The sequence below is a fragment of the Dufourea novaeangliae genome, unplaced genomic scaffold, assembly GCF_001272555.1.
Source record: "Dufourea novaeangliae isolate 0120121106 unplaced genomic scaffold, ASM127255v1 scaffold175, whole genome shotgun sequence".
In the NCBI taxonomy this organism is placed as follows: Eukaryota; Metazoa; Arthropoda; class Insecta; order Hymenoptera; family Halictidae; genus Dufourea; species Dufourea novaeangliae.
In genome coordinates this window covers 632,046-657,134 of record NW_015374053.1, presented here as the reverse complement: position 1 = coordinate 657,134, position 25,089 = coordinate 632,046, and the positions used below count along the sequence as shown (strand labels likewise).

At 44.0% G+C, this 25,089-nt stretch overlaps 3 protein-coding genes across 4 annotated transcripts; 1 reads left to right on the top strand and 2 right to left on the bottom strand.

The window, feature by feature from the left end:
• Positions 1 to 385: 385 nt before the first annotated feature.
• Positions 386 to 5,351, bottom strand: LOC107189926 (protein enabled). The gene is made up of 8 exons (XM_015578618.1): positions 5,253 to 5,351; positions 3,432 to 3,753; positions 3,220 to 3,347; positions 3,055 to 3,116; positions 1,707 to 2,962; positions 1,418 to 1,612; positions 1,074 to 1,326; positions 386 to 571 (listed from the first exon to the last, which is right to left on the bottom strand). The coding sequence occupies exons 1-8, from the start codon at positions 5,255 to 5,257 to the stop codon at positions 543 to 545; spliced, it is 2,250 nt and encodes a 749-aa protein (XP_015434104.1). The 5' UTR covers positions 5,258 to 5,351; the 3' UTR covers positions 386 to 542.
• A 2,184-nt stretch (positions 5,352 to 7,535) lies between these two features.
• On the top strand, positions 7,536 to 16,628 carry LOC107190004 (histone-lysine N-methyltransferase ash1). Its single transcript, XM_015578720.1, has 13 exons — positions 7,536 to 7,728; positions 7,815 to 8,026; positions 8,142 to 8,261; positions 8,373 to 12,097; positions 12,262 to 12,594; positions 13,140 to 13,420; positions 13,511 to 14,007; positions 14,084 to 14,505; positions 14,625 to 14,951; positions 15,187 to 15,359; positions 15,455 to 15,621; positions 15,928 to 16,140; positions 16,238 to 16,628. Exons 1-13 carry the CDS (start codon positions 7,557 to 7,559, stop codon positions 16,379 to 16,381), a joined length of 6,786 nt encoding a protein of 2,261 aa, XP_015434206.1. The 5' UTR covers positions 7,536 to 7,556; the 3' UTR covers positions 16,382 to 16,628.
• A 2,343-nt stretch (positions 16,629 to 18,971) lies between these two features.
• Positions 18,972 to 24,772, bottom strand: LOC107189903 (heterogeneous nuclear ribonucleoprotein U). Of its 2 annotated transcripts, none has more exons than XM_015578585.1 (10): positions 24,539 to 24,772; positions 23,065 to 24,023; positions 22,475 to 22,670; positions 21,648 to 22,387; positions 21,441 to 21,569; positions 21,160 to 21,328; positions 20,801 to 21,055; positions 20,449 to 20,716; positions 19,997 to 20,340; positions 18,972 to 19,801 (listed from the first exon to the last, which is right to left on the bottom strand). In XM_015578585.1, the coding sequence occupies exons 1-9, from the start codon at positions 24,666 to 24,668 to the stop codon at positions 20,034 to 20,036; spliced, it is 3,153 nt and encodes a 1,050-aa protein (XP_015434071.1). In that variant the 5' UTR covers positions 24,669 to 24,772; the 3' UTR covers positions 18,972 to 19,801; positions 19,997 to 20,033. The 2 variants fall into 2 exon arrangements, with proteins under 2 accessions (XP_015434071.1, XP_015434070.1); XM_015578584.1 differs by having other exon boundaries at positions 18,973 to 19,801; positions 23,065 to 24,053.
• Between the last annotated feature and the right edge of the window lie 317 nt (positions 24,773 to 25,089).

Below are 25,089 nucleotides of genomic sequence, written 5' to 3'. Positions count from 1 at the left end.
ATATATATATATATATATATATAATCGAATTCGGACCGATATTTACATAAATAAAAGCGCGATTTTGTCTGTGTATGTGTGTGTTCGATGGTGGGGCGGGATCGACGGTTACGGTACCCGTAATATGTTTCGTTGACGATAAACGACAGATTGTACGATCCCACCGTAAATGTACACGCATTCGGACGTAGGTAGTAACTACCGGATAGTTTATCCAAAATGTGTTGTGCGTCGAATTGGCAGAAGTTAGAATCGATTTTATCCATAGTGAACGTCACTTACCATCGGTCTAGTAAACAACGATAGGGTACGGTTTACTTAGAATGCTAGGCTAGATAATAATGTACTTACGCACAAACGTGTCTGATATACACGGGGAGGGGGGGGGGCGTATAAGTCCACTTTACTCTCGCGAATACGTAGTAAAAAAACCTGTGTGCGGGTGACGACGACAATCGTTTCGGTTGTCATGACCTACGCGATTCAATTACTTCCGTTTACTCCTCTTTTTGTTACGTTCGAATCTGGCCCGCGTCGCGTCTTTATCTTCTGCTCAGCTCCTGTCTCACCGCTGAAAGTCGAGAAAACGATCAGCATGCGACAACACGTCGAGAAACAGATCTGTTTATAGTGCCTCGCCGAGCTATGGTGATTTTAGGCGTGACTCTTTCGATGGGTATGCTATGTGATACCGCATACAAGGTATAGGAGTAGACATTTCATACAATATATTTTTGCGGCACATTTTTCTGGGGTTACGTTACCCCATTTCCATTTTAGTTCTCATAACGTAGAGGTCGCTGAAATCACAGGCTTTTTAAGGTTTCGGTACTACAGTTTATGTAAGCCACCAACTTCCATAAGATGAAAAGTCTAGTCTTATATCTCATCAATTATGATACCCCTGAGAGTACAATGAGTCATTTGATACTTCTTTAAAAAGGTTGGCTATTCCTGAACGCTGAACTTGCCACCGAAACCCTTAAACGCGTGAAGAATCCGAACCCCTAATTGTTTTTACGAAGTCGTTATAGCTCGGAGAGGCACTATACGGTTCAATTCGAAATTCTTACCGTCCACGAGCTCCTGTTTCATCTTTTGAAACTCTTTACGCACTTCCTTGATGATCTCCGCTTTGAACGCTTCCATTTCCTGAACGGTCAGCACGGTCCCGTCGTTCACGCCGTTCACTTTCAGCAGAGTGTCCTCGGAAGCGGAACCGAACCTCTTGCGGACCGATTTCGGCGATTCGGCCCCGTTCGCGAATTTATTGTTCGACGAATTGTTCTTGTCCCAGGACTTCTTGTCGGGCGAGCTTTCAGATTCCTATCGAAACGCGACGGCAGGATGATCGAAGGGTATACAAATTATACGCGTACAAAATCCCAGTAAGGATTATGCAGTAAAAAATATGTACCTGCGGCTGTTCGGGTTGTTTTTTCTCGACGGCGGCTCGTCTTCGCGCCAGAGTCTTCGCCATTTCGTCCATCATGGAAGCCATACCGCCACCGCCGCCTCTTCCCAACGTGCCGTAATTTCCACTGCCTCCAGCGCTGCCACTGCTGCTACTGTTATTACTCGAGCCACTGTTCTCCACCGACTGTTGTGCCGACTGAACCAATACGTCAACAATTAGCCAGAGAATGAACAAATAGATGAATATAATCGAAAGAACGAATAGAACTACAGTCGAAAGGACAACGAACCTGTTTCTTCTTTAAACGAGCCGCTTGAAGAGCTGCTGCCAGCGAGTTAGCATCCGGTGGTGGATCTGTGTTGCTGTTGTTGGAACTCATTGAGCTGGTAGAACCGGGTCCACCCATCGGAGGATTAAGGTTCATTGCGTTTGCGTTTGGCGCGGGTGGTGGTGGAGGTGGGGGAGGCGCGGCAGGACCGGTCAACGGTACCATTGGTGGCGGTTGAGGACCACCGCTCCCAACCGAACCATAAACGTTCGAGCCTCCGCCACCTCCTGCACCAGTGTTCCCACTGTTGTACTGATTCACCGAATTCGAAGGCGTCCCATACGGATTCGTGGCGTTCGACGCTGCTTGTACTTGACTGGTGCCGTACTGTGCCTGTGCCTGAGACACAACACTGTACTGAGACTGATTCGGTTGACCGACGTTTACGCCGGCTCCAACACCGACTCCGACCACGTACTGTCCGGTTGTTGCTGCTCCACTAGTAGCGTACTGACCGATCGAATTCCCGCTCGCGTATTGGTTTCCACCGGTACCACCGGCGCCTCCGCTACCACCGCTGTACTGATTCGTTTGTCCCGGTTGTCCGCTCGAATACGCGTTCCCTATTTGACCGTTATTACCGTAAAAATTATTTTGATTTCCGGAAGAATACTGACATGGACTTTGCCCGACAACGGTACCCGTCGCGTACTGATTACTGTTCGCCGGGGTGCCGTACTGACTTCCTCCCTGGGCGCTACTGTAAATAGACTGGGCTTGAGACTGATTGGGCAGATTCGTTTGAGCCGACGGTGACTGTGCGTACTGGTTCATCATCATCGGAGGCGGTGGTACCGGTGTGTTGAAGTTCATCATTGCCGGCGGACATGGCGGAATCGTGGCTGGCATTGGAGGTTGAGGAGGTGGAGCCGGAGGAGCACCAACGCCGGCCAGTTGTCCCGATCCAGTTCCTATAGCTCCGAGCGGCTGCATCGGCTGCATCACAGACTGTTGAGGCTGCGGTGCAGGCGGCGCCGACGAAGTTCTATGATGACCGGACTGCTGCTGCTGCAACGGTTGCTGCTGCGATTGTTGTGCTTGCAGTTGCTGTTGTTGAGGCAGAGGTGGTGCTGGTGGCTGTTGCTGCTGTGGCGGCGGTTGCGACTGTTGGACAGTTTGTTGAGGTGGCTGTTGTTGTTGCTGCGATGTCGGTTGTTGCTGCTGTTGCTGACTGGCCAAAGGACAACTCGGAGAAATTGCATTTGGACTGCCGGTTGCTATTAAAGAAATTACATCTGAATGAATTTTTCTTCGACTTGGCGTGTTGGACACGATCGAATTGTCGAGTTGAACGAAATGAATACGATACCCTGACTTTGTTGAGACATTCTGCGTTCCTGGATGATCGCTACATCTTCTCTAGTCATGGTCCTATACAAAAATCAAACATCATTGATTGTCTTCTACAGTGACTTTTTTACTGGGTGAAGAAGTTGTAGTTTTTCAACAAACAAGCGACGTAAAGTAGACGGACCTGTATCCCATATCTTCATCGTATTGGGCGTTGCCCTGTTGCTGTTGCTGAAAGACAGGTTGCTGCTGAGTAGTCGATCCGACCGACGGTGCAAGGGTTCTCGATATGTTGCTTCCATTACTGAGCACCTAGGTAAAGCGTGTCAAAGTGTTAAAGAAAAACGAAAATCATAATTTACATCGTAGTTTCTTAACTCTTCGCTTAGAACTCACATCGAGCGCTTGCAGCATCGCCCTGGCGAACGCATCGGCATCGTCTTTGCTGGAAAAATTCAGGCCGTACACTTGCTTGTTGTCTCTCCATTGATGAAACGTGACCGTTGCTTGATTATACTTCAATCCCTTGAGAATCGCGCAATTGATGACGATCTCGTGATCCTGTAACTTTCGGCCGACCACGCGAAAGGTATTGTGCACCTGATGATGGTACAACTGAACTTTGGAGAGCCCCGAGGAACTGCCACTCGGTACCCATTTCTTATTAACGTCATCGTACACCATTACCGACGCACGAGCGGACGATATGCTCACTTCGCTGTAACAACGAAAGAAAACAAAAATGACATTTTGTTATTTCAAAATTTCTTAACATATTCCATAAAATCACATATATATATATATATATACACGTTTCTTCGAAAAATTTAAATCGTTACCACAATCTGTATTCCTCGCGATGCGGAAGGAATTCGATCGCACGCGGATGACAACTACGAGAATATTGTTCGAACACTTGGGTCATCGCGAATTCACGTTCCGTCCTCGTGGGTCCGTTAAGAAAAATTCATAGACGGCACACGAGACCGTTTTCGATGCAAATCAATTCGCGTGCTTCGCGTCGACCGAAGAACCGGCAGATTCCATTGAAAACGCTGTTACGCTCGATGTCACTTTCACCGTGCACTGACCGTGTTCGTACACACAGTTCGATGGATTGCACGGAACACCAGAACAGATACGAGACGAAATACGAAAAGATACCGACCACTTCCTCCTGCCACAGGAGCGAGCGATTAGATCGACTTTACGATAATGACTAGAATAATATTCCGGTAACGCGCGACCATTTCCAAATCTCATACACTCTGGTCACAATCGACCCTTCCGCCGAATTTATTTTGCTATCTCGAATGTTTGGTAAAATTCCAGCACAAGTACTCGCGAAATACACATGATTCGAGAAGATAAAGCAATTATCGAAACGTCATGTACTTCCGTACACGAAGTATATGAATCACAACATGATTCATTGATCAGTTGTGAAAGCGTTATCGAAAAATCCAATGTAGTCTTCGATGGATTTTTTTCCATCGAAGATAAGGATGTCATGAATGAAGCGAATGCGATCATCGAGATAATCTTTAGTGACAGTATAATTACGAAATCGCGCCTGCGTGAGAATAGACGTTTCGTCTAACATAAACAAACGAGCGATACACAATTTTCACACTGTATCCTCGTCTGGTTCGCTCCGGTTTTACACGTTATACCTACGCGTACACACAAGTGATGCACACGCTACATAAAAGGGACACGAAACGAGCAAGGAGAGGAGGAAGCACAATTTGCGTTTATGATACACACAAAGAGTTTAGAACGTGAAACGCCGGGACACGGGGAGCGAACCGAGGAATTCGGTAAAACGAGCGAAACGGGCGAAATAGGGATGCTCCCGCGAACCCTAAGGACGAAACAAAAGAAAAGAATGAAACGGTAACATTCCACGGGAAGTGAAATCGTTATCGAGGTCCTACCCCCCGGTGGAAACCGAATGCCAACAGCGAATAGGTTTCTTTTTGGTAAAACGAAAACGCCGAAACGCCGTTATTAAGCATCGATGAAAAAAAAATCGTAAAAAGATCAATGTCAGAACATGACAAGAGAATCTAAATTACAGATTGTATAGACCTGTACAGGCACAGAGGATCGTTCGAATGAAGACAAAACGAAGCGGTGCTCGAAGCCATGAAACTCGATCGGATTCGGCTGAAGCTTCTCTTTCTTCGGATGCTATGTCATGTACGTGGAACTTACTTCATGTTTGTTTGACTCGGAAGCGTATGCTATGCCTTCATGCAAGCCGTATTCCTGCTTCTGCACAATATATCACCAATTCCATGAAAACACGCAAGATTCGGGCAGGATTTACGGTAGTTCGACATAAATAACGCACGACACTAACACCACCCCAACACCCTGCCTATGCACATCTGGCCAGCCATATTGCCGACTCCAAGCCCATACTCCTACCACCCTTCGTCTTGATGCACACGCCTACCTAGAGGGAATACTCGCGTACCGAACGTTATTTCGTTCTGCCATGTTTTCCCCCCGTCTTTGCTACCGCATTTCAACCGTTCAATTCATCATACACCGAGTATCGAACATATCGATCCTATTTTGATCACACTGATCGATCGATACGGTTAAATCTATCGTTCTTGTGGCGGGACATTTCTCTCGAATGCTCGATAAATAAAAATGTTGACCACCGATAATTATTACGTTCGATTATCGATGACAATCGGAGCAACATGATTATCGATTTATCGAATGTCATTCGATGAATGTAGTGTCGTTGCGATATATACTTACGCGACTTGTGATACAGAGGAAACAAACCTGACTATGAATCCGGTTTCGTTCGAATAATCAACATCGTCAACGGATTTTTACAAGGTTTGTTCGATTCGTCGATTCTCGTAACGCCGACAACCACAAATAGATCGATTTATGTGGAACAGATAAAACAGACATATGTCTTCTTTAAAAATGTTCACAACGATGTAATGTTCAATCATGGAACGATCAAGGATCGTAATAGCCGACTAGTCCGTTAGGATTAAGGGCCAACGCACAGAAAATAGAACGTAGAATTTCGTATAGGCCGCTATGGAGATGTAACGGTGGCATTCGACGTTAGATGGCGCGGCAATTTGAGTTCTACATGAATACACGGGAGTTTCCACGGGTTCTGTCGCCGATGCACCTGGCGCATCGACCGAGAAACAGAAACAGCTGTCCGTTCGAAGCAACTTGAGGAATATCGTCGGTTAATCGTCGATCCAGAATCGTGTGGATCCTCGTTACGTTACTTGTGTGATGCGGAGGAAGGAGGCCTCAGGGTATCGTGTCTGTCATTGTCGCGTATGAGCCTACTTCTCGCTTCACCACTCTTTACACCACGCTTTAGGCGCTCGCTTCGACGATAACGTGCTTACCTTTTAGTTTTTTTTTATTTCAACGATCTGGAACCTTTCTCCCTCTTTTTCTCCTACTTTCTCTGTCCTTCTCTTACATTTTCTCCCTGTCCCCTCTTGGTAGGTCGGTTGCTCTCACAAACTATCTTTCTCCCTCTCGTTTCCTGTATCTCTTCTTCGCGTTCTCTCTCTCTCTCTCTCACTCTCTCTCTGTCCCTCATTCTGTGTTACTCTCGAGATCACTGTGTGCTTCATTGACGATGTAAACAGAGCGATAGCTTTTGGACACAATTGTTTCGTTTTTTTATCCTATTTAACGTGTCGTTCGCGCGTGCACTGGCGTTACGTTACCGTTGCCATCAGTCGCTATTACTGTGCGTACACAAAAGTGACGCGCGTGTCCCCGAAATACGCGCGCATCAACGTACAACGACGCGTAACATATCTTCGATGACGTTGTCTTCTTTGATCACTGGGAACGATACTCGAAGGTACACCGTTACACCGTGAAAGAAGCTACTTACATTACTCGCGTGCTCGTGATTTCTGTTCGGATGTTCGTTCCCTGTACTAGGTTATACGTAAACGATCTCCCGCGCTTGGAGTACACCAATCCCAAAACCGTGTGCCTAACTTCGAAATGTACTGTTGAATCGCATATCACAATTCGAAATTTAACGAGACATCTATTTCTGTTTCGGGGGGAACGGTGTGCTAATTTGCTCTATAAAGAGATTCGAATGATTTGGAAACTGTGTTTGGTGACAGCAATCTCATGCTCCCCTCTCTGTCTATATAGGTCGGATATACTGTGCTTTTCTTTTGCTTTCATTGTTTGAACTGTGGCTCTCATACACGATAATTACTTTGATAGTGTTCTTTTTTTATATGGATACCTATTTTTCATTCTTTTTGTTACAGTTATGTAATAATGAGTAAAGTGTAATTACATCTGCAAGGAACGTTGGATATGAATCAGTTGGCAAACATGGGAGTTTGGCCAACACACATAAAATTTGACCGTTGTACGCGTTAAGAGGAATATGGTTTATAAGACTATAAGAAAAGGCGATCAACAGACAAAATCATAAGGAATGGTATTCTATTGGATTCTATTGGATGTTAGATAAGCCAAAAAATGTCTGCTGATTCAGGATGGAGTGCTGTTATTCATCATCCGTCGGAGTTAGAACTACAGAACTGGAATTGGGAAGAGAATGATGGGGAGCAGGAAAGGGAACTTCCTTCGACCGTTGACATGGATGCCATAAAAGGTGGAGGTAGTTGGGATCCAACCACGGAACCTAATGGTATCATAATGCTTGCTTTACTAGAGTACTTTGATGCTTAAATGGCAATTCCTAATCTCCATAATATAAATATTTGGCCGTGTTAGGAACACATTCAGTCGATTCCGAAGAAGATTCAGATTCTGAGGACGAAAGTTCCGGTGGTACAGAAGGAAGTTGCTCATATTCGGATTCGAATTCGGACTCGGACGACGAGAGCAGTGGCGACGAAGAAGAGGAGGATACAGGGTCGAATTCGGATTGTACGTCCGAACACAGCGAGCAAACGTTTTCCATTCAAGAAACGAATTTCGAATCGGTACGTGTATCGTGATCCCGAATGCATTGAAATCAGTGTAACGGATCGGTTAGATAGTTTCGTTTTACTCCAAAAATTTCATTACAAATCGGACAAATCTCGGTATCTCTTGCAGGGAGCACTTAAGTTAAAGATCAGTATGAAAGGTCCAAAAAAAGAAGACATGGAAAAACCGCGGTGCGAAAAGACCAGAAAAAACGTAACGAAAAAAGTTAAAGGAAATTGCGAGGCAAAGGTAAACTATTCGATATTGTTAGTACGGCGGTGAGAACTACGGAAGAAACGGCGATTTCGTTTAATAGAGATGACCGGTGTTTGTCGACAACTTTCCTGTTTTTTTGTTTAGTCATCGGAATGCAGTAGTGACGATTCGGATTCATCTGAAAGTCGATTACCGTCCCCTCACGCGCAACAGCAGCAACAGCAACAACAACCGCAGCAGCAACAGCAACAACAGCCGCAGCAGCAGCAGCAACAACAACAACAACAGCAGCAGCAGCAACATCCACCGCTTCAAGAAATAAATCAAGAAGATTTGGCGGCTATTCTACCGGATCAAGAACACGAAGACGCTCCGTTCGATGGGTTTGAAGATTCGGAAAGTGGTCGGCTAGTGTCGAAAGCTATAGAACGAATGTCCCTCGGAGCCGATTCGGATACCAGCGAGAATGGTGATCAAAATCCTGTACCTGTATATAGTTCTACGCTGTTGCAACAATTTGTCGAGAAAACAGCCTTGTTATCGGAACCACGAAAACGACGAAGTAAAGCGGGCAAGAAATTAAACGATTCGGAGTATCCTTGCGCTTCAAACGTGTCGCCGGATTCGGGAATTCAGTCGGTAGACAACAGCCCCCTACATTTGGCGATTAGTCCCGCGAGTCCACCAGCTCAAACGCAGTCTCCAGTCCAAACTGTAGCCGCGAAACCGGCGGTGAATGTCGATCGTGTGTTATATCCGCCGAAACGCAAACCTGGTAGACCGGCGAAGTCGGTGTCGACGCAACCACGTGGTCCAGGTAGGCCGCGATTGAAGCCAGAAATCGCGGAGAAAATCGAGAAACTCGAAAAGACGGAGAAACCGGAGAAGAACGAGAAGAAAGAAGTAACGTCACAGCAACCGCAAAAGGTCGCGAAGGAGGAACCTCCTAGCAAGAGAGGGAAAACAAAAACGATGCAACATAAAACCGGTGTGCCTCGGGAGGAGAAGGAAGAAGGGAGCGATTCGACGAGGAAGTTAAAGGAGAAGCCAGTTTGTCAAAAGAAACGTAGCTGTAATGTCCCCAAGCAATTCTCGCAGGGGAGGATGAATAGGAAAAGGAACAACTTGAGTTCCCCCACACGCGTCAAGTGCCTAAGTAGAACTGTTACGAGTAAATATGGAAAAGATGCGAATCAATGCGATGGGAGGATGTGCAAGAAACTGAGGAAAGACAAACCGAGCGCGAGCAACAAATCGACGATTCCGTTACGTAGACAGAAACAATCGTCCTGCGAACGGGTCACCTCGGATAGAAAGACGATCGCGGGCAGAAGAAGTTTGAAAGAGAACAGGAGCAATTCCGGCCCGTTGTCCAAGCGGCAAAGCTTATTGAAAAAGAATGTCGCGCCGGTCACGCGACGCGTGTTAAAAGAAAACAAAAACAGCAAGAGAGCCGTGACTGCGTTCGAGACGAACGGCGTTGGTGTGCAGACTCTGATTTCCTTGCCTGTCGGCCAGGTGCTGAAAGCGGAAAAAGACGAACGACCGAGCAACAAGTGCGACAAAGCGACGCAGCCTATACACAATCATTGTCACAAACACCATCACCACAAGCATCGACGGCGATTACCGTTGAATCCCCCGAAGAATCCGATACGCATCGATCCGTGTATCATACAGGAGCTGGAGAAGTTAATCGAGGAGTTCGCCAGATCCTGCAGTCTGGGTCGTAACAACGCGACCGTCGGCTATACCGAATTGCCGCAGATATTCCGTGTGAAGAAACTAACGAAGAAACGGAAGGGCGATGTAGCGTCGAGCGACGATCAAAAGCTGAAGAGACGTTCGAAGAAGGAGAAGACATTACCAGGAACCGACTCGAAGAGCGGCGTGAATGCGAACGCGAATTCGAATCCGAACGAGCAAAGGTTGCCGTTAAAGAAGAGGCACTATCACGTGTCTAGTCCTCACAGTTCACAAAGCTCCAACTCGAGTTCGATCGATCCGACCGCTAATGAGACCAATTGTACGGAGAGTCACATAGAGGAGGCTATCGAAGCTACTATCACGAGATACGGCGGTGGCGGCAGCAGTTCCGCGTCCTCTTCCCAAGAAGATACCGTGCCGATCACACCTAAGAAGCGACACAGGGACGCCGAGAACTCGAGCCCAGAGAAATCGACCGCGCCCACATCCGAGTCGTTGGTAGAGAAACCGTTGGAACAACCGGAAACGCAGCAGCCACGTCGGAAGAAGAAGATCGTTAAGGATCTTAGGGTCACGGTGACAAAGCTCCCCACTGAGAACGGTCACGGCGCTTCGGATAAAGCCGAGAAACTCGAGAAACCTGAAAAGAACGACGGCAAGGTTGGGAAACCGGAAAAGGGCGTCCACGACTCGAAGAGCGCCAAAGCCCATACGGATAAGACCTGCGGTAAAAACGAAAAGGTGAACTCTGAGAAATTAATAAAACCAGACAAGAATCAATCGGACAAGCCCGAGAAGACGGAGCAAGCGTCGCCGGAACATGCTCGTCTGGAGAAGAATATAAAGGTCGACGCGGCGGAGTTTCAAGCGACCGAGAGCTACGAGGAGAACGACACTGCGAACGAGAGCAAACCACCGCGGGACAGCGACGCTCAGAATCTTCCGAATCCGACGAATAATTCCGCCGCGTTGGTTCTGACGAAGAAGAAGATGAGGCGTCGCAAGGCGATCAATCGTACCGGTTTCCCGACGCTGAAAAAGAAAAAGAAAAAGAAAAGATCGTCGAGCCCGAGCGAAGCCACGACCGGCTCGACTGCGAAAGCTGGAACGACCAGCGACGACAACGGTGATCCTGATGGCGATCGAAATTCGTCCAAGGAGGGAACCGAGGACGCCATGGAGGACAGTAAACCGAGCGTGCTCAGCGCGGATATACGAGATTCGTTCGCATCTACCGAGCACGTTGTCAAACCAGCCAACGACATCAGCATCGAGGGCAGCAACGACAGGGAAACACAACTCTCGACCAAGCATACCGTCGTCCCCAACGTCTCGAATCCCGAGAACGCTAATTCCACGAAACAGGAGGGTTCGTTAAGTCGTGCTCGTTCGAACGAACTCTCCGAATCGCGTTCTGGACAATTAAGGGTACGTAAAGACCTCGTCGAACCGGAGACCAGCACGCCACCGAACGAAAACACGTCGCAGAAACTCTGTCCGGTGAAGTACGAGAAGATCCAGGACACGAAAACGTACGACGAGAACGCGCCCCTCGAGGATCCGCTCGAGAGGTACGAGTCGGGCGAACAGGAACGTTGCGTCGTCGAGCCGACAGAGGAAAAATCGAGGCATCATCCTGAACGTGGAGGTTCCCAGACAAGTATAAAAACGGAGCATTCTGGTCCGTTGAATGGAAGTCAAAAGAAACGCCGTGGTTCGTCCAGTCCTTGCACTCTTGTACCGAGAAACATGAAACGTTTGCGTAGCGCCGGTTACGACACGGAGAACGACAATGTGTCGAACAGTAATGTTCTTGTGCGCGGCGAGTCAGAGGTTGGGAAACACTCGAGCTCGACCCACACTAGGAAGAAACAGTCGAGATGGAAGAAACGTTACCTGCAGGGAGGTGTGTTGCAGGACTACGGGAAGGAGTGCGAGTCGAAGACGCGAAGCGGCAGCAGCAGTAGCAGTACGGACACTTCAGGAAAAAGTAAAATCGCAGGGGATGCGAACGAGTCTACGGTTCTGTTGTCGGCTTCGTATCAATGCGGGAAATTCTTGCGACAACGGAAGATGTCTTTTCAGCTGCCGTACGACTTATGGTGGCTGCACACGCAGTCCAGGCTGCCCGGTAGGGAATCGGTACCATCGTGGAATTACAAGTAAGAGATCGATAGACAAGCTGCACATTGTGTGGTGTTTTGCAGATTTGTTTTTTAAGTTAAATTCAGCTGGATTGGGAAAATACCACACTGCGCACTGATAAAAAAAGTATCATCGGTGTGTAACGTATGCTTCAATCGTGTCTTTTTGTTTTCTTTCGTAGGAAAATTCGTATGAACGTTTATTACGACGTGAAACCGACGACACTGTACGAGGCTCAAGCCTGCGAATGCAAACCGGAAAGCGGCTGCGGCGACGATTGCATCAATCGTATGGTTCTGAGCGAATGTTCGCCGCAGCTCTGCCCATGCGGCGACAAATGTGAGAATCAAAAAATTCAGAAACACGAATGGGCGCCCGGGTTGCAGAAGTTCATGACGGAGAATAAAGGTTGGGGTGTGAGGACACAAGAGGCCATCAAAACCGGTGTATTTATCCTCGAGTACGTGGGGGAGGTCGTGTCTGAGAGAGAGTTCAAATCTAGAATGGCGACCAGGTATATCGAACGAAACAGTTACGTACCCTCGCGAGAAAACCTGGTTTTCACTAAGAGAAAAAGCGACGTAAGGGTGAGAGCCTCCTACACCAGTTGGAAACTTTATTCCAGATACTGAGATAAATGTTAAATCGAATGTTAATTTGGAATAAATTCCGGTAAGTCCCAATACCAAGTGGTAGGAGGCCCTTCTACTACGTCACTTTTTCCCCTAGCGGAAGCCGAGTTTACTTGTGGGTTTATAATCAACGATAAAGTGTAAGAATAGACCTTTCATCCAATGTATTTCTTCGGCAACGTTGCCCCATTTCTATTTTAATGTCACCACCCGCCGAATTCATAACGTAGATTCACCGTTCTCATAACGTCTGTAGAGATCACTAAAATCACAGGCATTTTTAAGGTGTCGGTACTACAGTTTAGGTTAGCCACCAACTCCCATAAGATGAAAGGTCTGTATCCTTATATCTCGTCGGTGGGTACAATACATTGACGTGCACGATTCGAGCATCGATAACGTAATTTTCTTTTCTGTTCGAACCTAGATACGCGAACGATACCCACCACTATTGTCTGCATCTGGACGGGGGTTTGGTGATCGATGGACACCGTATGGGGGGCGACGGACGATTCGTGAATCATTCTTGCGAACCTAATTGCGAGATGCAAAAGTGGAGCGTTCACGGACATCCGCGTATGGCGTTGTTCGCCTCGAGAGACATCCAACCGGGGGAGGAGTTGACGTACGATTACAATTTTGCGTTGTTTAATCCATCCGAGGGACAGGAGTGTCGATGTGGTAGTAGCGCGTGCAGGGGCGTAATAGGTAACGATGAGACTAAACTTTATTGTTACGGAATTGTGTAACCATTCCTTGCGTTTTCCTATTCCCACTTGTGTCTTTTATGTTCCACAGGTGGGAAGAGTCAAAGGGTTCCAAAGACTGTTGTTCCACTTCCGTCTCAATTGGAACCGACGGAAAGGCGGTCGGTCGGCCGACCGAGGAAGAACATACGGAAGTCCAACGCGGTGCAGTCCGTCAACTCTAAAGGCATTTGCAAATCTAGAAAAGTCGGCGATTCGAGCCTGGTTCATGCTCCCGCGCTGAAGCCAATGTCTCACCAGCAACGATGTTTCGCTCAACTGCACCATTGCTTCTTGTTGAGGAACTTGGAGAAGGTGAGACGGGTGAAATCGTTGGTGAACCAGGTACAGATGCAGAACGGTAAAGCGAAATTCGGAAATGCGAGCACCTTCAAGGATAAGAGTCCCGGCGACGCTAAGATCCAATCGGATGCATTCTTCTCGCAATTGACCGCTCTGACCAACACGAACACGCGGACAGTGCGGACTCGGAGGCTGGCGCAAGCTCAGGACGATCCGGAAGTCCACAAAACCGCGAAGCTGGCGAAGGTAAACGAAACGAATTCACCGAACGAGTCGTTGAAGTATAGTATCACCGGAGAAACATTTTCATTTGAACTTTCAGGTACTGAAAGATTTGTACAGCGTCGTGGCGACAGCGAACGACGAGAACGGGCAATTGTTGTGCTCGCCGTTTGTAACGTTGCCCTCGAAACGAAAATTACCGGATTATTACGAGAAGATATCGGATCCTATAGATTTGACCACGATCGACCAATGCATCGGGACTGGTCACTATAAAACCGCTGAGCATTTTGATCACGATATGATCAAGCTCTTCGACAATAACGTCCGATTCTTCGGACGAACCTCGGAATTGGGGATCGCCGCCGCTAGACTGAGAAAATTGTACCTCGGAAGTAAACCGGACTTCGTGGATGCCATAACGGAGGCGATGGGATGCCCTCCTTCTCAAGGATTTTTACCCCCGAGGGGTTCCACTGCTGGCGAAGAAGACGTTATTAGGTGTATTTGTGGGTTGCACAGGTGGGCTTTGGTTCAAGTAACCTTTTCACGCGTTGCGTTTTTTTTTTCTTCTTTTTTTGTTCAATCTGTGCTGTTCATCCGATTAAACTTCAACGTTCGGTTTATCCATTATTACGCAGGGACGAAGGACTCATGATCCAGTGCGAACGATGCCTGGTTTGGCAGCACTGTGACTGCGTGAAAGCCGACACGAGTATCGAGTCTTATCTGTGCGAGAGATGTCAGCCCCGTTCTGTTGATTTGGAGATACCGTTGGAGGGGGACGAGGAGGAGGAGGGGAAGAAACACTATGTCACTCTAATGCGCGGTGATCTACAGCTCAGACAAGGCGACACTGTGTATGTGTTGAGGGACACCCCGGAGAAGCATACGTACAAAACCATTCAGAAGCCTGATTACGAACAGATGGATATCTTCAGGATCGAGAGACTCTGGAAGAATACAGAGTACGTATATATATATATACCAGCGGTGTTGAATTCATTCGTTGTTGGAAAATGTTTACCGTTATACAGGTTGTTCCAAAATAACTTCGACTCCCGGAAACAAGGGATTTGTGGGGTGATTTGAAACAACTTTTTCCTTAGCGAAAATGTTGTCCGAGGATTTGTTAACGAAGCTATTTCGGGACACCCTGTAGTTCGGCAGTCGAAGATTGTTCATGTACGTTTGTTTCGACAGGGGGGAACGATTCGTGTTCGGTCATCATTATTTGAGACCTCACGAGACCTATCACGAGCCCACACGAAAATTTTACGAGAACGAGGTCGTGTGCGCTCCGCTGTACGAAGCAGTTCCGTGCGATCTGGTTGCCGAGCGTTGTTGGGTTCTCGATCCCCATACCTATTGCAAAGGTAGTTGGTCCTTAATCCTTTATTTCACTATTCATCGTACCACTCCGTGTCGCGGATTCTTTGATCAATTTTTTTTTTTATTACCTTTAACATAGGCCGACCGGTTGGGTCCACGCCCGAACATACTTACGTGTGCGAGTATCGCGTCGATCGGGCTGCTCGACTGTTCACCAAGGTCGCCAGAGCTAGGCATCAAGTCTGCACGAAACCGTACGCTTTCGAGACGTTTCCACAGCGTATTAAACATTATCGAACGTATTTGGTGAGTACCGATGCCAATGCTATACAGTGGACAGCCCAAAAGTCAGTAGAACATTTAAAAATAGAACACGCGTGGCACTTCCCCATAATACGTACTTTCGAACACACAAATTCGTTCTCTCGCCAAGTTGCGTACGCCGGCGCACCAGCAAGATCCAGCTTTTGAAAACGATAGAATTTAGCATGGAGGGGGCTCTGAATTCATTGCCATTTAACTCCCCTACAGCCCCGACCATGGCAATATAGTTAGAGTCCATTGTAATAGGAAGATCGCGAGAAGAAAAAATTGTTTGACAAATTCTTACAGCCTCACAGCCTCGAAGGGATACAAATCGGGAATAAAATGACTAAAGAAAAGAAGAAAATGAACAATCAGGATCTGGAGACAAATCAGAAGTCGGAATCGAGTGATAACTCGAAAACGCAAAGCAAAGATCAACAGAAATCTTCCACGAGTAAGGGTAGACGACGGTCGAACGAAATCTTATCTATCCCCACACCGGCGACATCGTACGCCCAGGTAGTATGATTTCTAATTTATTTCATCCGTGTACGGCAGGTGTATCGTCGGGATACGCGTATAACGTAACACAATCGGCGCTGTTTCTCGTTTGCAGAGAGAAGAGCAGAGGCGAAGATTAAATAATATTTTAACCGGCTTGCTACAAAAAATGCCGAACAAAAAGGATCCGTTAGATTTGTCGTTCTTGTTGGAGAGGAATAGACGAAATCGAAAAAGACCCGGTGGATTGAATCCGTGACATTGGATCATACAGCAACGATAATAATACGGCATTAATATTTCCGTACGCGATACGGACCCCACTGTTAATCTCTGTTACAGAGAAATCCGTAATCAAACCGATCGGTTGATGATCGTTTCGCTTCGTTTATAAGTAAAAAAAAAAATTGATTCCATTCGATCCGTTTCATATAAGGTAAACGACGAATATTCGTGTTTCCCATCTTCTCACACTCTATATTAACGCGACCCGTCCATTCGTATCATATTTAATCATGTACGCGAACGCTACCTTTTATTGAGGATGTCGTTATCGGTCGAGATCTTTTTTATATGTTGTTTTTACACGCGCGCGAAGCTGTAGAAAATTTCCGACTAAAGATTACAATCGAAATCTTTTACAGTTTCCTTAGCATATATCGTTCTTGCTACCTTGGATTAGCTTTTCCTTTTTCGCGTAGATAACGGCGTTGCGACTCGAGGAAAAGGTAATCCTGCGATCGTTTTTAGGAATATTTGCAACTGTTATACCGTGTCAAGATTGTACGTATAGATATCAATTGACTAGAGAGATAATTTGTTTTCGTGAAAAACGGATCGACTTGGATCGAGAATCTTGATCCCATACGCGAAACAATGCATCTATCGAAATTGGATCCAAGAGAGAACTGTTACTTCTCGTAGAATTCTAATGTAATTAGAATCGCGGAATTGTATAAAAGTATTTGTAAATTTCATTCATAGCGAATACACTTAAGTGTACAAATTCTACGGTACTCGGGATCGATCGGATCGAGAGAGACCAACGATACGCGTGGCGCGAGTGTGTATAAATCCCAGCCGCGTGTAAAGAGGCGAACAGAGAGACCGACAAGAACGGAATCGAGTACATGCGAGGCTTTATTGCACAAAAGTACCATTAATATATTTTTCATAAGCCCAGTGTTATTTGAATTAAGTGTAATATATAGGTTTTTAAATTGATAGATAAATATTTACTAACATATTTAATTTATTAATGATCGCGATCGAATATAGCTAACTGTCGCTATAACGATGAATATACGCAGGATTTCGTATTTATTATTACATTATGCAGTTAGTAAATACATATAATTAAACGCTATTTAATACGCATAATCACATCTTGTTTACATCGTGTTTTTTTTTTTTTTTTTTAATATTCTGCACCGTGTCCGAGATGTTTCGTCGCATGAAAATGGTACTGCAATAATTCTTTCTAGTTCTTTTCTTTTGACGTGACACCAAAACGGGTTATCGCTCGAGAAAATGACATTTACACTTACATATCTTTGTACTTGAGTAGACTTTAATGATTTGGTCCGTCGGCGAAAGCCAATAATATGTTTTTAATGCATTTTATCCAATCTCATTCGCCTTGAAAACTCTCTAAACAGAAACTGTACCTTAATCGATATTGTTATTTGTAATCAACGTTATAAAATCGTCTAGTTTCGCGATATAAATCTTCTTTATTTTTTAATTGTTTCTGACGTGAATAAACACATGCAGCTTTCTGTCAACTGAATCGTAGACATTCGATATTCATTTAAAGATTATACAAAATTCTGTTACCGTGCGGTGGTACCTAAGAGATTTTCCGGTAATTTCCCCTTCGATCGGAATGGCCGTGCGATTCCAATTACACGATGCGTTCTAAATGTCGTCGGATAAATTGCAACGCGGTCTTGTAAATCATGTTGAATTAATTTAAATTCTTGTCTGTAGACCAACAATGTCAACGTAGTCGTTGACGGTTTACGTTAAGTATGCGTGAAGACTGAATTACTGTTACAGGATATTTCTAGCAGGTAAATAGCGCCGATCCGATCTGGGTTGTAAATAGTTTAAACTCCAAATAAATAGAAGATATTTTTTATTTTTACGATTTAAGTTTGTACACTTTTGTCAACAAGTAAATTCTCCGATTACGGATTAATTTTGGGCGATACTCTTATTCTATTCGAACGAGAGGAAACAAATTTTGTTCATATAGATTCGTGATCTGACGCAAATGTAGCACTCTTCGATTTGTAGTCGACTTCGAATCGTGGTCACGCGTATATATACGGAACACACATTCCCTACGTTTCTTATTATATTCTCTTCGATCTGCATCTATTTATGTCCTTCGATGCTTCGATTAAAGTACCTTAATTCGAAGTCTCGTAAACTGTAAATAAGATTTTTTTTTAAAAGAAAGGAGGTAAAAAGACAATCATCCTGTAACTATGAACTAACGATTTCCTTTGTTACAATCGGAAACATAACGTACGAAAGATGGGTACTATTTTGTTAACCGAGATTATTCCAGCGGGCAACCGAGGGCAATTAAAAAAACCGTGACGAGGAAAAGGGTATGTAACGACAGCGTGATCTGACTAAAGGAGAAGGAAAGTGACGAAGGAGAAGAGATTTACGTTGGGTAACAAAATGCATATTTTTTTTTTTGATCATAGAGCAATATTAGATAGTTATAAAATAGATCATTCAATTCGACAGTTGAAAATACATTCTGGTAGTCCCGCGAATTCATTCGTTCAATAAAACGCGGATAAATATAAATCAGGTCTAATAATTTATTCGTGACACGATATTCTCTTTTTTTGTACAACACTGTCATTAATATAGAAAGATAAAACAAAATCATATACAATATCACTCTCGTGTGTTGTCGAGAACTCGGATCTGTATTTTTTTGTTTTCTCTCCTTATTACATGGTATGGTACTTTGCTTAATATATGTATAAATAGATTTCCAATAAACGTTCCGTGCAATACGTTTGAAAATCTGTACATATTTACACGTTTCTTTTCCGAGAGCGATAAACCGTTGCAAGTGTTTTTAATCTTTTCGTGTTTAATTGTATAGTGTACCCATACGCGACACTTTTCTTCTTGGTAGGTCTTTTCGTTCAAAGGCGTTACAAGACGTTTTATACTATACGTTTACCCCCTTTTGTTCGTTAAAAAATCACGCACGTAATCGAAATTCATTAGCGTCGTGACGCGATCCCCTCTCGAAAATCAACCTTAAATTGCAATTACATAATGCTATATAATCCATCAACGGTTCGTACTGCATTCTTCCAATGCAAATCAGTATTATGGTGCATGTGTAACGGTGCCTTCACGCGACAAATCTAAATCGTTACTTGATTTATAAAACCACAATAACTTTGGAATTTGTATATCGTATACGACATACGAACAAAAAAAAAATCGTGAATATATTGTCGTGGAAAAATTTGCCCCATCTATTCGAGTGTGTGCAATCAAAACCAACCAATCTGGCATTGACAACACTCTGACCAAGATTATAGCTTTCATATACTCCTCGTAGATATCGAGGGAGACTATATCCTATCGTGGAATCGCCAGTTAAAGCAGTTTTTTTTACATTTTCCACCGTGTTTGCCTGCAAAAGTAAACCGAAAGAATTGATAAGAATATTGTATCCTAGATCTCGTTCACTTACTACGGTGTACGGATTCAATTTCTTTTTTTCGCAAGACATTCTTCGAGCAATATTCTCTAACAATCTTGCACTACAAAATTTTCTTACTTAAGAAATAGATTTAAATGAGAACAAAATAACAGTCAGTAATAGTACCTCACTGTTCCACTCTTGTGACATTTATCGTGGTGGATTATTGTTTGTTTACAGTTTGATCACCACTCGTGTTAGTTAGACTGCCCTGTTGTTGCTGTTGCTGTTGCGGCTGTTGTTGTTGGCCCCAATACTGATTGTAATACTGCTGATTCCAACTGTTCCAATTTCCGTTACCGTAGCCCTGTTGAGTATAGTTGTTCTGACTGTAAGAGCTCTGACCGTAGCTCTTCCAGCTACCCCACTGTTGCGATCCCCAGTTATTTTGTTGTCCCCAGGCAGTACCTTGGCCACTCGACCAATTACCTTGTTGATTCCACGCGGATTGTTGCGACCCCGCATAATTTCTTGCATGAAAAGAAAAAGCACAATTTTATTATCACATACACAATACATACACATTACGAGAAGAAACACGCATAAAAAAAGTGAAATGAATTGAGAACTCTGCTTACCCCATTGGAGCCCAGCCACCTTGACGCGAACCTACGGCTCGACCTCTATCGTTTCCCATTCTTCTGTCTACAGTACCGCCTCTTCTATCCATTCCACGATGTACAAGTGGTATAGGTGCTCCTCGACCACCTCTCCACGATACTGGTGGACCGTAACCGCCACCGTGCCTATGTCCACCCCTTTGAGGTCTATCCCTCCAACCCATGTTACCACCCCCACCACCACCACCACCACCTCGCCAGCCAGGATTACGATTCCTCTCAGAATCTGTGAACATCATTTACTGGGAATAGTATCATCTTTCTCGAGTATTTATTTAGCCCTTTTTTTCATTCTTCCTACAACACTTACAATTATTGCCACGTCTGTCACGATAATCTCGACTGTCCCGGTTATCGCGATTACTTCGCGCGTTATTGCGATTTTCTCGAGCATTCTCTGGTCTTGAATCGAATCGTGGTCGTTTACTCGCTTGCTGTTGACCGTAGCCGGCTTCTTTTGCCTCTTTAAGGTATTTGATTATAAGCTTCTCGCCATCCTCCTGACTCAGTTCGATCCATTCGACAACGTCAAAATGTTCGCCAACGACCGGAGCTCGGAAACTTGCTGGAACCAAATACATCATGTAAGTTGAGGTATATAAAATCAAGGTTCTAAAATATATCAGTGTAATATACAGCAGTCTCAGGCTCGGAAATATTCTAACAAACCTTTCATTTCCATTAGTACAGATTCAGCAGGTTCCTTGCCTTCGATCGGTTTGTGTTTAGCAACGCGCGATTTGAATTCTTCTTCGGAGGGTACCAATACCATCGCTTTTCTCTGGTACCCACTGAAATTCTTCATTTTACGCCTTTGTGCGGAAGGATATACATTTGTCTGTATTCCAATTTCATGGAACATACAAACGTGGTTATTAAAAAAATGAGATACAAAATAGGTGGAGAAACCGAACATCGCAAATGTTAATGAGTAAATATGTCGTACATACCTGGTCTAATATATAGTTGCGTCTTCTAGTTGGAGCTATTTCCAGTAACTTATCTAACACGCGGGTACACTTATCGATAAGAACCTCCCACTGATCATTGTTGTTCTCTTTGTGCGACAAATCTGAATCCTGAAATAACGTTGTTAAAATATATTTCGGTATATGTGGTACGTTCTTGTAATTTATCAAACCGTATAATCTACATACTTTTATTTTGTCGATTAGACTACCGAGTCCTAAAATATTGTACATTTTGTGGGGTTGTTCGGCCGCGTGTTTGATCGCCCAAGTGGTCTTCCCACAACCGGGTAATCCGCACATCATTATAACTTCGCATTCTTCTTTTTTGTCGGGTCTCCGTGGACCTGGAATCTTATGCTGAGAATCTATCTGTCCAATGGAAGTGTAATCGTCTAGAACTTCTTCAGCCCATGGTTTCTCCTGACCGAAATTACAGGAAAAGCTACAGTTCTTGCTTAAAACATGCGGGAATAATGATTTCTCGCCGAGTTCTTCCTTCGAGATGTTAAAAGCCGTGCCTTGGTCTTTCCCATTTATGGTATACGACAACACGATACTATTCTCGGATGTTGCATCGAAATAACAGCCAATAACGTCGTCTTTACCGAACTGAAGCCCATAATCTTCGAACTGATTATCGGTTAATTTTTTACCACTGCTACTGTACCCGAAACTGAACTTGTCTTCTCCAAGTTGCATCGATGTGTACGGAGTCGACCAACCAATTCTAAGTATGTGCGGGTATTCTTCGTTTTCTCTATCGGCAGGGCATAGGTCTACGATTTTTGCTTCGTAATACACTTTTCCACGAAGAAAACCATACGAAGCTCTTGCGCCAGCCCACATATGCGAGAATCCATCGTTGTGCATTGGGGTAGCAGTAAAAAATCCTTCCTTGTCGATAACCAAATTCAAATCCGAATCATCTACAAAAAAATTTCTGTACAATTAACTAATTCAAAGGAACGTAATGTGCTTATTTCGATTTATACTAAAAAAAAAAAAACACCTACACCAAGATAAAATTAAAGCAGCATCGTCGATTTCGGGTTCGTTTTCGATGAGTTCAACTGCGGGTGAATCTTCACGATCTTCCATAGGGCTAGGCGATCTTTTCCGCTTTCGATCCTTTATGGCTTCATTCTTACCTTGCTCTTTCAATTCTACGTCTGTATCTTCTTCGACTTTTAGTTCCGTCATTTCTACATCCTTTCCACGTAAACGAAAACAGGTCAATGATTAAAAAGTAATATTTCCTGTAGATACAGTAAGGTTCTCATGTATCGAAATGTCGAGGACAACTAAATTTATTTCAATTGCTTCAATTTTGAAACACAATTACGAAAAGCATCGTGGTTACATTGTTTCAAGTTTATCTGTTGATTTTATTTGCAGTCCTCTATATTTTACTGAGATCGCGGATTACACGAGATAAAAGTACAGAGAAGATAAAGTTGGCGAATGGCGTAAACGTAAAATGTATTTTACGAAACAGAAAAGGACCTATAGTTAATCCAAGAGTCTAAACTTGTGAAAATTAAAAATACAAGTATCTGTTACATTAAAAAAAATGTACATTCAACAAAGAATTGTTTGTGCATACCTGTTCATTTTGTTTATCGTCAATAATATCGTCCACTGCTTTTTCGTTACCCGATAAAATATTCTGATCCTCCATTGAACTATCTTCAGGTTTTGCTTCGTCATTTTCATTCTCATCTGTATTCTGTTCTTGCTCAAGTAAATCGTCTGTTGGTTCTTGTGTTTGAGGAATGTCGCTAGTTTTAATGTCACTAACAGGTTCTACAATTTGCACATCATCTGGTGCTTCTACCATTTCTTTGTCATTCTCAAGAGATTCCTCTTTCGTGTCTTCCATTCTATTTTCTTCTTCCTTAAATGTACTTGGTTCATCATTCTTTACTATATCTGTCTCACTAAGTTTGTTGTCTGATAAAACCTCTGTACTTTCCAAGTTTTCTTCCGTCTCAGCAACCTGTATTGGTTCCTGAGGTTGATCCTTATAATCTACCTTTTCCTCTAACTTTTTCACAGACAAATTTTCTTTGTCGTTACTCTTTACAGGTGACTTTGCATTAAATACTTGTGCAACACCTGCTTTACTCTCCCTATCTTTTGTTTCATCTTCATCTTTTGTAATTTTCATTGCATCTGAACTTTCATTTTTTACATTTTGCAGTGGCTCTTCTGTTTCTGCTTCTTTGATTCTTTCCAAGGATTCAGATTTTTCTTCTTGCGAGGCAATGTCTTCTTGCCCCGTACCTTCCTCCAATATAGTAGGTTCTTCTTGTAGAGCAGGTTCTGATATTGCAGGTGATGACTCACGAGACCTATCATTTTGATCTGATTTTTTCGGAGAAGTCCGTTTCCTAGAGTAAGTGACCCTAGAAGTCCTTCGTTTCTTTGCTCCAGGAGTTTCACGTGGTGTCACCGGTGCTGCATTTTTGGACAGTCTACTAGATTTTTTCGGTGTCTGTGGTACTTTGGCCGATTCTGACGACCTCTCATCATTTTCTTGGCTTGTTACATCGTGTGTATTTTCTGCAAAGGTATTTGCTTTCCCTTCATCTTCTATAAATTCAAGGTGTGTTTGTATCAAAGCAAGTTAAAAAATAATGATAAGTATACACAAAATTATACAAACGAAAAATAATTGTAAACGTAAACGATGAAGATAATTAAGATGAGTCAAAGAAGAAGTGTATCGATTAAATATGAAGAAAATTTTCGGGGAGCGTCGCGCGCAAGAACGTATGTAAACACAAAACAAGAACGTAAGGTTTCTGTTTGCGCGTGGTTAGAATTATAAGAAACATTTATCTTACGGTTACCGATTACTTTTTAGTGATGATAAATACACTGCTTTGACCTGTTTGACTGATTATTTGTTGGTCGAATTACGTAGCAGAGAAATCATTGGAATGGTCGCTATCACCTGATCCGAATGTTTGTCAACATTGGAGTAAACGGGGTACGTTGATCATTACGCGATGAATAACGCAAGTAGAAGTATTCAAGTCAACGAAATACCACTGATTAAAGAATGTACAACTTACGACTTGCATTTTCTTCCTGTAATGCTTTACGAAGTCTTTCTACGAGCACTGACTTGACGCCTTTCGTATCGAGTCCACGCTGTGAGAGTTCTGTCCTTAATTCGACCACTTTCAACTTTTCTGGATCCATTGCGCGTGATATTTGACAATACTTTTTAGTTCACGCACTTTTATTCAGCGGAAAATGCTACAGAAAGCCCATACACGCGCCAGTAACCCGCGTTAAATATACAATATGGCGACGCAACTGCAAACAACGCGTTACGTGTTGTAAATGGATTTTATTGGTCAATGTGGCATTCATCGAATTGACGCCAACTTCAGTGCTAATGGAATTAGTGTCCCTTTGCATTGACATACTGGAATGATTGCGATTGGTTCTGGTAAGGCGGGACTTATTCTGATTGGTTGACAGATACGTATATTTAAGAGATTCGTAGAATCATATCTTCACTGAGGATTAGAATAGTTGTTCGTACCACGATACATTCCAAGAGTCAACGGCAGAAATGTATCATGTATCGTAGTATTCAGTGGTATGTCAAGCATTT